The 15309-nt window shown below is 38.6% G+C and overlaps 1 protein-coding gene across 1 annotated transcript in view; it reads left to right on the top strand.

Moving 5' to 3' along the window:
* Nucleotides 1-15309, top strand: part of THSD7B (thrombospondin type 1 domain containing 7B) — a 1243680-nt gene that overhangs the window by 576072 nt on the left and 652299 nt on the right. The window contains exon 7 of the mRNA XM_055572703.1: nt 1017-1186. Coding sequence (XP_055428678.1) covers nt 1017-1186 — 170 coding nt within the window. The remainder of the gene's footprint in view (nt 1-1016; nt 1187-15309) is intronic.

Genomic DNA, 15309 nt, shown 5'->3' with positions numbered 1-15309 from the left:
AGAGTCCCTTGGACAGCAAGGATATCAAACCAGTCAAAATTAACGGAAATCAGTCTTGAATATTCATTAGAAGAACTGATGCTGAAGCTGAAGCTCCAATACTTTGGCCACCTGATTCAAAGAACTGATTCACTGGAAAAGACCCTGATGCTGGGAAAGATTGAAGGCAGGAAGAGAAGGGGATGACAGAGGATGAAATGATTGGATGGCATCACTGACTCGATGGACATGAGTTTGAGCAAGCTCCAGGAGCTGGTGATGGACAGGGAAGCCTGGTGTGCTGCAGTCCATGGGGTCACAAAGAATTGGACACGACTGAGTGACTAAACTGAACTGAACTGATGGTGAACTCATTTTTAATACATATACCTTTATTCCAATGGGGTCGAACTGATAGAAATACCTGTATCAATAAGGTTGACAAGTTGGAGGTAGTCTCTGTTCATTTAAAATAATATACTCAAACATTCATACACTGTCCTACTAATTAAAAAAGAAAGTTCAACTTTCACACAAAGTCATCTAAAAGTTTGTGGAATTAAGCCCCATGATGAGTCCACCTGCTAGGAATTAAGCTCATTTAGTTTCCAGCTCCTTCCTCTAATTTTTTTGGCCATGCTGCATGGCATGTGGGATCTTAGTTCCCCAGCTATGGATCAAACCCACACCTGTTGCATTAGAAGCATAGAGTATTAATCACTGGACTACCAGGGTCCTTTCTCTGATTCTTTATTTGCTTAGAACTTTAAGTCTGAGATATCTCTACTATTTACCCATTTTTCCTTCATTCAATCTTCTGGTCCTGTGCTATTAGCATGATAGACTGCCTACTTTTTCTCAAGGAAATAAAAGAGGTTTAGTATTCAAAGCTGGTAAATGTCTTTATCCATAGGCAACGATTTGATACTAGAAAGAGAGATGATTACATACATTTGATGTCAATTACTTAAGTTTCCTGTGGAATTCTGTGTTTTCCTTACTTCTTCTTCTTCTTTTAAACAAATCACACCAAACAGGTATTCCTGGAAGACCTCTGAATGGAAAGAATGCCAAGTCTCTCTCCTTCTCGAGCAGCAGTACCTCCATTGGCATGAGACGGGACCCATTTGTGGAGGTGGGATCCAGACCCGGGAGGTGTACTGTGCCCAGAGCACACCAGCGTCCACAGCACAGAGGGCCAAGGAAGGTAGGCAGCCAGTACTGGGGCCAGAGTCTGCTGCTGATTGGAATGGAAATGCATTCCAACACCATCTCCTCATATTCTCCTTGGTATAATGGACCTTCAGCATTCACAAATGTAAAATTTTATTGCCTATTTGCCAACTATCCTTAAGTTCTGCTACTTGCAATAGTTAGGAATAGTTAAAAAATACTAGTGATAATAATTTCCTCATTGGAAGGGATCATTGTGAAAATTAAATGAGAAAATAGACCTAAGATCAGGAACAGAAATGAATGCAGCATGCTAAGGGGCTAGTATGCTGGAGTCAGCCAGTTGGCAAAGAAGTAGTAACAGTCTTTTTCTTTTTTTCTATAAGAGAGGTTTTTTTGTGAATGTGCGAACTTCTACGGACATATCATTTTCAGATATCAAGGATCCATTCTCTTATTGCCAGAGTTTAAATAATAAGAAAACAATAAGGAAGAAAGTGGGGGAGGAAAGACAACTTTGTCCATGGTAGGCTCTCATTAGGTGTATACAGTCCTTTTGTTTCAGAGTTTGGCACGGTGATAACATATAAGAACTGAAAAACTGGCCCAGATTTACTTAAGTCAATGGATCGAAAAGCCAAGAGTATGCGGTAATGCTTCCAGTCTAGAAAAAATGTATGGTCTGTACCAGACACATTGGAGGGGCACTCAGCAGTGCCCGCTATAGAAGTGGTCAAGATGGAAATGCTTCCTTGAGAATGTGCATGTACATTTCTCTACTGTCGAACTTGGTTAGGGAGAGAGATGTGCGCTTTCTTATTGTGGAGATGTATCCATTTTATCCTGTGACGTTTTTCACCAGATGCCTTTTTTTGTGACATGGCCTCTCATCATTTCAGAGGGCATGACCATAGCCTTCTATGATTCACTGCATGACTAATAGAGGGGTCATCCTTACAGACTCCTTAGAATTTGCTTCAACAATTGAAGTTACAGTGCTGCATTTATAGGGCTAGAATTATTTAATAGGTAAATTTTTTTCCTTCTGTAATGTCTCTTTTGGAAAGTGAAAATTTACACACTTTATTTTCCAGGATAGACATGACTATGCTTACTTTTCTAAATTTGGAGGAATAGAATTTAGATTAAAAAAATTCAAATTTTTCTTTCAGACCTTGGTGATCTTTCTATTTCATTTTCTCTTTCTTCTCCTTTATTGTTGTCTACAATAATAGGGTCTTCAGGGGTCAAAACATATATAAAATTTTTTTAGAATTGATATATTATGATCTATTTTCAGCTTCAATATTGAGTCTTCTATTGACATCTTCCTAAAGTTTCTTTAGTAAAAATAGTTTTCTTATCTTATGGATCAATTATTTCTAAAGTTTTTTCCAACCTTAGTCTTTCCAGCTTTCTTAATGGAAACATGCTGGGCAGGAAGTTTGTAATTAGGAGGAAATTGGAAAGATGGTGTTCTAGAGTTGGAAATCATATGCTACATGTTGGGAAATGTTAAGTAGAGGAAGGATGTTAAGTGCTCATTTAGCAGCCTGTTAAGCCCCAGTACAATATTCTTCAAGCACCTAGAAAAGAGGAAAAAAATCTTAGGACAAGGCATACTTCTAAATTAATACTTTGGTTCACATGGAAGCAGAAAGTGATTATAAAGCCTAAGCTTGGTAACCCAGGTCTTGGGGGGTGGTTGGTGGAGGTGCTTAGATGTGGGGACAAGATACATACCCATGGATGTATATGATGAAACTATGTATTCTTGTAGAAATTTGAATAAAGTAGTCAAACTGTTGCTGCATTGGAAAATACAGGACAGCCACATTGGATTAAAGGCATGGTATAGCTTACAACTTATATTTGTAGTCATTAACAAAGGTCTGATTTTGCTGTTGTGTGGAAGTGAACCAGAAATATTATTTATTAGATTTGTTTCTTATAAATGCTTTCATTTTCTACTGTTACCATTTATGGATTGTTGTTTAGTCACTAAGTTGTGTCTGACTCTTTTGTGACCCCATGGACTATAGCCCACTAGGCCCCTCTATCCATGGGATATCTCAGGTAAGAATACTGAAGGGGTTGCCATTTCCTCCAGGGGATTGTCCTGACCCAGGTATCCAACCTGTGTCTCCTGCTTGGCAGGCTTATTCTTTACCACAGAGCCACCTGGGAAGCCTGTTATTTATGGATATACCTTGACAAATCTGGCAATGTGAAAATTTCTTCTTGGGTCAGGTGAAATACAAGAAAACAATTGAATTGCAATTATAAGAGACCAAAGAGTGTGTTTGCCTAATTAAAGAGGCAGAATTTAAATATTTCTAACCTTTCTGCTAATGCAGTAACAAAGGCCAAACTTGGTAACTTTTTTTTTTTTTACAGTTCCATTTTTGTGAAGATCAGCTTTTTCGTGTGTGTGTGTGTGTGTGTGTGTGTGTGTGTGTGTTTCCCCATTATTGTGTCAGATTTTGTTTTGAAGGGAGAGGGACATTTAATGGCATTGATTTTGGTAAACTTTTCTCAGTCACAATTGACTTTCCCACCAAGTTAAGTTTATCTTTGGCTCCAGAATATTCTGCTTACTTTCTGGAGTGGAATTTCTTGATTCTTCTTCCTTGGAAATCCCACCATCCACTGTTAACTAGCTGCTCTGCATTCCAAGAACCTGTTCTTAGAGGAACCTACCATCTTCAATAAATAAATAAGGTTTATTTCCAGGTTCTCTCATGAGATAAGATGCAATAGAATTTCTAAATACCAGAAGAAAAAAAAAATTGAAAAGGCTACTAATTCTCTCCCAAGGTCCTCCGAGTCTCATTCTGGCTGGTGAGGCCGAATTAGAATCTCAGTGCAGTTCTGTTGCCAGCTTATCCTTGTTGATACCCAGTTCTCCATTTGACCTCAGTTCATTGCATGTGTAGTAGTAGTATAATATGGCGTATTTACCTGGTTCTGCTATTCATTGACCATGTGGTGTTTTAATTGCAACAAAATTAATGCTGTAATATTGAATATGAGAAGTGTTGCTAATAATAGTAACAAGCCAAGCCAATAGTAATAGTAATAGCCAAGTCAGTGTGCGAATCAAACTATAGCAGAACATTTATTATTTTGTTTGCCAGTTGCTATTGTAGTAGAGAAAATTGTATTTCTCTTTTATAATCCAGAAGCACCTGCAAGAGTGATGCTTACCTATAAATCTAAACACTTGGATTCGCTGAAACCATTTTCTTCTTGCCCCTTTCTAAGGTGAAATTAAAACCACTCAGCCTACATTCAAGAGTCATTTCTCAGATGGTAAAATGTTGAAACAAGGGCCATACCATCATTAATCTAATAGAGACAGGGAAAAATGTATTTCATTCAAGACAGTGTGGCCTAGAGATTGGCATATCAACAAATGCAGGTTGAAATAGCATAGAGATATAATGTATTTATATGGTGAATAAAACAAAACAGAAACCTAAAAAAGAAAGACTAGAAAAAGATACGGGTGTCGTGGCAGTCAAGCAGAATATTACCTAGATATTTTCCCATCTTTTAGATTTATTGTTTGCCATTAAATGAACTCAACTTCTTCAGAACGGACACAGTTTAGCTTTTAATTGTTAAGTATATTTACTTGACCACTCCACACCAGTTAAGAGTAAATAGTTCTTGAGAGTCCTATGTCTTTATGCAGCTAGGCCCAGAGTTGGCATTAAGGCAGTACATGATATGTTCTAGTTTTAAATATGCGGGTTTGCTGAGTAAAAAAATGGATGACAGTCACACATCCATTTTTTTCCCCCAAATGATGTTATGTACTAGCTATATTTTAGGGCATGTCCTAGACACAGGAATTATAAAGATGCCTCATTAACTTATAGTCTTTTAATTGTGACAACATTTGTACGAACAATTATGCTATAGTGTCTTAGGTTGTGTGTTTCAGTAATCTTACATAATATGTTGTTGTTGTTGTTCAATTGCTCAGTTATATCCAACTCTTTGCAACCCTCATGAATTGCAGCATGCTAGGCTGTAATATATATGTGTGTATATGTGTATATGTATGTATATGCATATGTTATATATATGATGTTGTTGTTTAGTCACCAATTCATGTCCAACTCTTCTGCTACCCTATGGATTATAGTCTGCCAGGCTCCTCAGTCTGTGGGATTTCCCAGTCAAGAATATTGGAATGGGTTGCCATTTCCTTCACCAGGGGATATTCCCAACCCAGGAATTGAACCTGGGCTTCCTGCACTGCAGGCAGATTATTGCTGAGCAACTGGGTAAGCCCCATATATATGGCATAGTTAGAACTATTTAATGGTGCCTAACATTAATCTTCACAATGCATATGATGCTTAAAGAGAGTTTGGAGAATCAACAGGAGAAAGTACTCTAAGTCGAGACTGGGAGAACAGATGAAAATAGGTAGAAATGTTTATATTCAACAGTGGCATGTGAACTGTTATAAGAGGAGCATAGGAAGTTAGATAACACTTAAAAACTAGGCTCTGAGAAGAACATTACATAATGATTAAGGTATCATTCCAAGACAAAGATACAACAATGTATATGCATGCAACATAGGAACACCTGAATACATAAAGGGAATAACAACAGACATAAAGGGAGTAATTGACAGAAACATAATAATAGTTGGGGACTTTAAGATCCCACTTACATGAATGGACAGATCAGACAGAAAATCAGTAAGGAATCACAGACCTTAAATAATGCATTAGGCCAATGGACTTAATAGATATTAGTAGATCTATAGAGCATCCAGTCCCAAAACAGCAAAAAACAAACAAACAAAAACATTCCTTTCAAGTGTACATTGAGCACTTAAGCAGGATAGACCACATGCTAGGGAATAAAATGTCTCATTAAATTCAAGAACATTAGAGTAATATCATGCATCTTTTCTGGCCACAAAGATATGACTCTAATGAATCAACTACAAGAAAAAAACTCAGAAAATATAAAGACATGGAGGTTAAATAATATGCTACTGAACAGCCACTGAAAAAATAAGATATAAAAATACTTGGAAACAAATGAAAACAAACAAATAAACTAAAAAGCACAATGATCTGACACCTATGGGACACAGCAAAAGCAGTTCTGAGAGAGAAATTTGTGGGAATTGCAAGTCTATGTCAGCTATTTGTAAGGCCTCCTCTGACAACCACATTGCCTTCTTGCATTTCTTTTTCTTGGGGATGGTTTTGGTCACCACCTCCTGTACAATGTTCTGAAGCTCTGTCCATAGTTCTTTAGGCACTCTGTCCACCAGATCGAGTCCCTTGAATCTATTCATCACCTCTACTGTATAATCATAAATTATTTGATTTAGGTAATACCTGAATGGCCTAGTGGCTTTCCCTACTTTTTTCAGTTTAAGTCTGAATTTTGCAACAAGATGCTGATGATCTGAGCCACAGATCTTGTTTTTGCTGACTGTATAGAGCTTCTACATCTTTGGCTGCCAAGAATATAATCAATGTGACTTCGGTGCTGGCCATCTGGTGATGTCCATGTGTAGAGTCATCTCTTGTGTTGTTGGAAGAGAGTGTTTGCTATGACCAGTGCATTCTCTTGGCAAAATTGTTAGCCTTTGCCTTGCTTCATTTTGTCCTCCAAGGCCAAACTTGTCTGTTACTCCAGGTATCTCTTGACTTCCTACTTTTGTATTTCAGTCCCTTGTGATGAAAAGGGACATCCTTTTTTGGTGTTAATTCTTGGAAGTCTTGTAGGTCTTCATAGAACTATTCAACTTCAGCTTCTGCAGCATTATTGGTTGGCGCATAGATTTGGATTACTGTGATGTTGAATAGTTTGCCATGGAAACAAACAGATCATTCTGTTGTTTTTGAGATTGCAACCAAGTGCTGCATTTCAGACTCTTTTATTGACTATGAGGTCTACTCCATTCCTTCTAAGGGATTCTTGCCCACAGTAGTAGATATAATGGTCATCTGAATTCACCCATTCCTGTCCATTTTAGTTCACTGATTCCTAAAATGTCAATGTTTACTCTTGCTGTCTCATTTGACCACATTCAATTTACCTTAAATTATGGACCTAGCATTCCAGATTCCTATGCAATATTATTCTTTATAGCTTCAAACTTTACTTTCACTACCAGATGAAACCACAACTGGGCATTTCCACTTTGGTCAGCCTCTTCATTCTTTCTGTAGCTCTTTCTCTGCTCTTCCCCAGTAGTATATTGACCATCTACTGACTTGGGGGAGGGGTCATCTTTCAGTGTCATATTTTTACCTTTTCCTACTGTTCATCAAATTCTCAAGGCAAGAATAATGAAGTGCTTTGCCATTCCCTTCTCCAGTGGACTATGATATGTCAGGCCCTAACTAGCAGAGACATGGCCTTCAGCCACTTAATGTAGCTGGATGACATGCCTGGTGCCCTGGTTGTCCCATGCTGGTCCTTGTTAAACATGTAAACCTTCATTTTCCATTGCATATCGGTCAGTGTGTGCCCAAGGGTGGAGGCAAAGGCCCTGATGGAGTGGGTGGGAAGGGGGTCTGGGGAAGGGTGAAACTAATGTTGGAGGATGCCCAGGAGCGGAGGGTATCCTGGCCTCACCACTGCCTCTGTCGCCTACTGAATGCAGAGTTCCAGACAATAGCAAGGATAGATAAGGATAGATAAGAAAGCATCCTTAAGTGAACAATGCAAAGAAACAGAGGAAAACAGTAGAATGGGAAAGACTAGAGATATCTTTAATAAAATTGGAGATACCAAGGGAACATTTCATACAAAGATAGGCTCAGTAAAGGACAAAAACAGCAAGTACATAACAGAAGTAGAAGAGGTTAAGAAAAGGTGGACATTTCTCCAAAGAAGACATACAGATGGCTAACACACACATGAAAGATGCTCAACATCACTCATTATCAGAGAAATGCAAATCAAAACCACAGTGAGGTATCATTTCACGCCAGTCAGAATGGCTGCGATCCAAAAGTCTACAAGCAATAAATGCTGGAGAGGGTGTGGAGAAAAGGGAACCCTCTTACACTGTTGGTGGGAATGCAAACTAGTACAGCCACTATGGAGAATAGTGTGGAGATTCCTTTAAAAACTGGAAATAGAACTGCCTTATGACCCAGCAATCCCACTGCTGGGCATACACACTGAGGAAACCAGAAGGGAAAGAGACACGTGTACCCCAATGTTCATCGCAGCACTGTTTATAATAGCCAGGACATGGAAGCAACCTAGATGTGCATCAGCAGATGAATGGATAAGAAAGCAGTGGTACATATACACAATGGAGTACTACTCAGCCATTAAAAGGAATACATTTGAATCAGTTCTAATGAGGTGGATGAAATTGGAGCCGATTATACAGAGTGAAGTAAGCCAGAAAGAAAAACACCAATACAGTATACTAATGCATATATATGGAATTTAGAAAGATGGTAATGATAACCCTGTATGCGAGACAGCAAAAGAGACACAGATGTATAGAACAGTCTTTTGGACTCTGTGGGAGAGGGAGGTGGGGGGATGATTTGGGAGAATGGCATTGAAACATGTATAATATCATATATGAAACGAATCGCCAGTCCAGGTTCGATGCATGATACTGGTTGCTTGGGGCTGGTGCACTGGGATGACCCAGAGGGATGGTATGGGGAGGGAGGAGGGAGGGGGGTTCAGGATGGGGAATATGTGTATACCCGTGGTGGATTCATGTTGATGTATGGCAAAACCAATACAATATTGTAAAGTAATTAACCTCCAATTGAAATAAACAAATTTATATTAAAAAAAAAAGTTGGCAAGAATAAACTGAAGAACTGTACAAAAAAGCTCTTAATAACCCAGATGACCACGATAGTGTGGTCACCCACATAAAGCCAGACATCCTGGAGTGTGAAGTCAAGTGGGCCTTAGGAAGCATTACTACGAACAAAGTTAGTGGAGGGGATGGTATTCCAGCTGAGCTACTTCAAGTCCTAAAAGATGATGCCGTTAAAGCACTGCACTCATGCCAGCAATTTGGAAAACTAGCAGTAGCCTCAGGACTGGAAAAAGTCAGTTTTCATTCTAATCCCAAAGAAAAGTAATACCAAAAAATGTTCAAATTACCATACAAATTGCACTCATTTCACATACTAGCAAGATTATGTTCAAAATTCTTCAAACTAGGTTTCAGCAGCATGTGAACTGAGAACTTCCAGATGTACTTCTTAGAAGAAAATATAGGCAGAACACTCTTTGCCATAAATCATAGCAATATTTTTGTATCTGTCTTCTAAGGCAAAAATAAACATAAAAGCAAAAATGGGACTTCCCTGGCAGTCCAGTGGTTAAACCTTTGCCTACCAGTGCAGGGGGTACAGGTTTGATTCCCGGTTGGGAAACTGGGATCTCACAGCCCTTGTGGCCAAAAATCCGAAACATATAAGAAGAAGAAGAAGGAATATTGAAACAAATTCATTTACATTTAAAAAAAATTGTCCACAAAAAGTCTTTAAAAAAAATAAAAGGAAAAATAAATGGGGCATATTAAATTTAATAGTTTTTGCACAGCAAAGGAAACCATCAGTGAAATAAAAAGCCAGCCTACTGAATTGGAGAAAATATGTGCAAATGATGTGGACAATGAGGGGTTATTATCCAAAATATATAAGGAGCTCATACAACATGACTTCAAAAAAAATAAATCATCCAATTAAAAAATAGAAGACCTGAATAGACACTTTTCCAAAGGAGGCATACAAATGGCCAAGAGACACATGATAAGATGTGCAACATCATTAATCATCAGAGAAATACAAATCAAAACCACAATGAGATATCCCCATATACCTGTCAGAATGACCATAGTCAAAAAGACCAGAGATAACAAATATTGGCTAAGATCTAGAGAAAAGGGAACCCTCATAAACTCTTGATGGAAGTGTAAATTGGTACAGCTTCTGTGACAAGCAACATTGAAGCTTCTCAGAAAACTAAAAATAGAACAAACCTATGATCCAGCTATTTCACTCCTGGGTATATATCTGAAGAAAGCAAAACACTAATTTAAAAAGATATATGCATGTCAGTGTTCACTGTGCATTATTTATAATAGCCAAGTTATGAAATCAACCTAAAAGTTCATCAAGTGTATGAGTGAATAAAGAAGATTTATACATTTATACAATGAAATACTTTTCAGCCATAAAAAAGAATGAAAACTTTCTGTTTGTAGAAACATGGGTATATTTGGAGAATATTATGTTTATTGAAATAAATCAGGGAAAGACAAATAGTGTATGATGTTATATGTGGAATATAAACTATAAAACAAATGGATGAATATAAAAAACATAAATAAACTCAGATATTGAAAACATCTTAATAGTGGGGAGAGGCACTATCAGATCAGATCAGATCAATCGCTCAGTCATGTCCGACTCTTTGCGACCCCATGAATCGCAGCACGCCAGGCCTCCCTGTCCATCACCAACGCCCGGAGTTCACTCTGACTCACATCCATCAAGTCAGTGATGCCATCCAGCCATCTCATCCTCTGTCGTCCCCTTCTCCTCTTGCCCCCAATCCCTCCCAGCATCAGAGTCTTTTCCAATGAGACAACTCTTCACATGAGGTGGCCAAAGTACTGGAGTTTCAGCTTTAGCATCATTCCTTCCAAAGAAATGCCAGGGCTGATTTCCTTCAGAATGGACTGGTTGGATCTCCTTGCAGTCCAAGGGACTCTCAAGAGTCTTCTTCAACACCACAGTTCAAAAGAATCAATTCTTCGGTGCTCAGCCTTCTTCACAGTCCAACTCTCACATCCATACATGACCACAGGAAAAACCATAGCCTTGACTAGATGAACCTTTGTTGGCAAAGTAATGTCTCTGCTTTTGAATATGCTGTCTAGGTTGGTCATAACTTTCCTTTCAAAGAGTAAGCATCTTTTAATTTCATGGCTGCAGTCACCATCTGCAGTGATTTTGGAGCCCAGAAAAATAAAGTCTGACACTGTTTCCACTGTTTCCCCATCTATTTCCCATGAAGTGATGGGACCGGATGCCATGATCTTCGTTTTCTGAATGTTGAGCTTTAAGCCAACTTTTTCACTCTCCACTTTCACTTTCATCAAGAGGCTTTTGAGTTTCTCTTCACTTTCTGCCATAAGGGTGGTGTCATCTGCATATCTGAGGTTATTGATATTTCTCCCGGCAATCTTGATTCCAGCTTGTGTTTCTTCCAGTCCAGCGTTTCTCATGATGTACTCTGCATATAAGTTAAATAAGCAGGGTGACAATATACAGCCTTGACGTACTCCTTTTCCTATTTGGAACCAGTCTGTTGTTCCATGTCCAGTTCTAACTGTTGCTTCCTGACCTGCATACAGATTTCTCAAGAGGCAGATCAGGTGGTCTCGTATTCCCATCTCTTTCAGAACTTTCCAGAGTTTCTTGTGATCCACACAGTCAAAGGCTTTGGCATAGTCAATAAAGCAGAAATAGATGTTTTTCTGGAACTCTCTTGCTTTTTCCATGATCCAGTGGATGTTGGCAATTTGATCTCTGGTTCCTCTGCCTTTTCTAAAACCAGCTTGAACATCAGGAAGTTCACGGTTCACATATTGCTGAAGCCTGGCTTGGAGAATTTTGAGCATTACTTTACTGGCGTGTGAGATGAGTGCAATTGTGCAGTAGTTTGAGCATTCTTTGGCATTGCCTTTCTTTGGGATTGGAATGAAAACTGACCTTTTCCAGTCCTGTGGCCACTGGTGAGTTTTCCAAATTTGCTGGTATATTGAGTGCAGCACTTTCACAGCATCATTTTTCAGGATTTGGAATAGCTCAACTGGAATTCTATCACCCCACTAGCTTTGTTAGTAGTGATGCTTTCTAAGGCCCGCTTGACTTCACATTCCAGGATGTCTGGCTCTAGGTCACCTATAGAGGCACTATAGGGGTAAACAATTAGAGTACAGATGTCAGTGTGCTAAGAGAATTGTTATGAATGGTCATGTCCTATTTGCAGATTTATTTGAGTATACAAGAACATTTTGAGATTTGAAATAATTTACATTATAAACAGATGAACAGATTTCTTAAGAGACAGTTGAAGGAGGTGCTCTACCATCATTTGAAGATCTAGAAATGTCCTTTACCTGTCTTTAGAAATTGATTTAAAGGTCAATAACCTCATTTGGGTGTGAGAAAATTGTCAGGAAAGTAATGTGCTTAGAAATTTCCTTACTGTGGACCCTTAGAGGAGAAATGAGTCTGTTTAAATGGGGTTACAGAGTTTTTTTTTTCTTGTTTTATAGTAATAGAGATGAACAGATAACTAGACAAAGTAATTCCTGCCAATTAATAGCTGGGTATTGAATGGCAGTTCACATGAGACCAAGAGACAGAAAAGTCTGTTGACCTGTAATCTTTCTACCTTGGAAACATACTCAATTATTGGGAACATATAGCATATATGCGAATGTAGCTCAAATATTCTCTCCAAAAGTGTGAAAGCTAAGAAAAGTTGAAAATGAAATACTTATAGGGAATTAGGTCATGAGGAGTCTAAGTTGAGACTGGTTTATACTGGTTCTGTTTTACTGCATTTGTATCTCAGTGATTTTTTAATCAAATGTAACAAACATCTTAGTATAGCAAATGTTTTTGAATTATTGAACTTAGTAAAAAAATTTTGAAGAGTGTCTACTTTAAGCATTCATTAGATTATCAACCTGTTCTTTACATTTGTTGTTTTTTTCAGTCACTAGGTCGAGTCTGATTCTTTGCAACCCTGTGGACTGCAGCATGCCAGGCTTCCCTTTCCCTCACTATCTACAGGAGTTTGCCCAAGTTCATGTCTATTGAATCAGCGATGCCATCCAACCATCTCATCTTCTATTGTCCTCTTCTTTTCTTGCCTTCAGTCTTTCCCAGCATAGGGTCTTTTCCAGTGAGTCAACTCTTCGCATCAGGTGGCCAAGCTTCACCTAAAACTGAAGGAGCTTCAGCATCAGCCCTTCCAGATGAGATGACAGAGTCTCTGCTCCCCAGCCATGTCAGCTCACTGCATTGTAACTGCACTGCGTGTGTTCACTGTTAACCAGGCTACTGTGCAAGGTCTGTGAGGTCTGTGATGTCATTGTCCCACCACCCCAGCACCTAGCACAGTGTCTGACACACAAAAGATGCTTGAACTGAATTCAAGCTTTGTCCTCTCTCATGTTTCTTTTACCACCTTCATCTTTCTTTCTCTTGGCTGATGCTCTGTAATAATGTGGTTCTTAATCCACTTTCAGACTTGGGTAAAACACCATGTTGTTGTTCTTGGGATCTGGCTTCCTGAGCAGCAGTAAGAGGGGCTGGATAGTTCAGACTGGGAAATACAACCCAGAAGGAGAGGAGACCTGGATCCTTGAGGAATGAAACATCATCAGAGGGAAATACAATTTAGGAGTGACCTAGGCTACTCCTAGGGTTCCCTGGTGGCTCAGTAGTAAATAATCTGCCTGCCAATGCAGGAGATGATCTCTGGGTTGGGAAGATCCCCTGGAAAAGGAAATGACACCCCACTCCAGTATTCTTGCCTGGATAATTCCATGGACAGAGGAGCCTGGCAGGCTACAGTTCATGGAGTTGCAAAGAGTCAGACACAACAATAGCAATGACAACAGGTAATTCCCTGTGCACCTGTATATGATTCCAATACATTTTTTTTAACCCTTCTAGAGAAATTCTGTTTTCCAAATACTCAAATCTGCTATATATCATGTGGTGTATTGTAAAATGGTAGCCTACAAAACACATCACATAGCATTACTTCTTATATTCCCTGCTTTACTCATAGTTTTTTTTTTTTTTTTTTTTTTTCTGTTACTGCCTGGTAAGCCTTGTATCTCACAGATAAAGTATTAACACTTTAATTCTCATCATAAGCTCTGCTTTCTAGAGGGCTCAGCAACAACAAAACTCAAGTATGTATCACAAGAAAAAATGAGAGACACTGTTTTGAAGGATTTATTATAACAATCTACATGAGACGTAGTATGAGCCTGAAGTACAGTGGCAGCTGTAAACATTATTTTTCTCCTTCATTTTCTTCTCTTCCCCCCACACTGCAACCTCATTTTCCTTCCTCCTCCTTCTATATATTCCTTCTTCCTCATCATTCATTTTTTTCCCATTTCTTCCCATTCCTGGTCCTTTTCCTCTTCTTTTCATCTGGCATGACCTTTGTGAGCTGTAACATTTTCAGTATCTTTGGTCAACTTCACAGCAGTTAGTATATCATCCAGCAAAAGTAGGAAGAGCTCAGTAGGTATATCTTGAACAAATGAATAGAAACCTCTGCATCTAGTTTCACCATTCAGTTTCAGGCATTTATTTTCACTTTGGAACAGTTTTTCTCTGCATTGCAGTTATTCACATACACCTGCACTTCATTAATGAACAGTTAAGATCTCCATTCAGAGTCGAAGATCATATTTTTGGGGAACAAAAAAAAACATGTTGAGACCGGTGCATTTACAATCTTTAGTTAGGTGTCTCTCTAAACTTTGTCACCTGGATTACATTTTCCTTGAACACCAAGCCAAGAGGTAATGAGGTTTCTCTTGGCAGCACAGTTTCTGAAACAAAGTTGTTCCTTCCAAATCTCTCTCTCCAGTCTTTTTGAATATCTGAATGCAAGTAGGACATTGGAGACATATCAACTTTTTGTCCAGCTCTTCCTTCAGCAAAGTTTCATAACTTTCTCACCAACTTATTGTAGTCATTAGCTTTCTTCTCTGCTCGAGGTTTGGGTTTCTTGCCAGATTCTGTCTTCAAGATGGAAGAGTCATTTAGATCTTAATTGTAAGGTCTCTGTGTATTTAAGAATGGTTAGATGACTCTTTATGTCTTCTGCCATTTTCTCAATACTGGAGCAGAGAATCAGTTTCCATGTTAGAAAAAACTGAAAAAAGAATAGCTGAATCATGATACCCCTTCTAATTCTAAGAGTCTCTGTGTTTCAGTGTGGAATAAATAATTGTAGTTCATTTTATTCTTTCAAGATCTGCTTTTCTAAGACTTAAATGCTCTTTCTGACTTGATGAAATGTTTCTGAGTTGCCCTAGTTATTTTAGGCATGGAGGTCAGTACAGAACCC

The sequence above is a fragment of the Bubalus kerabau genome, chromosome 3, assembly GCF_029407905.1.
Source record: "Bubalus kerabau isolate K-KA32 ecotype Philippines breed swamp buffalo chromosome 3, PCC_UOA_SB_1v2, whole genome shotgun sequence".
Lineage (NCBI taxonomy): Eukaryota > Metazoa > Chordata > Mammalia > Artiodactyla > Bovidae > Bubalus > Bubalus kerabau.
The sequence above is the reverse complement of the archived record's forward strand: the minus strand, read 5'-3'. Positions and strand labels throughout refer to the sequence as shown.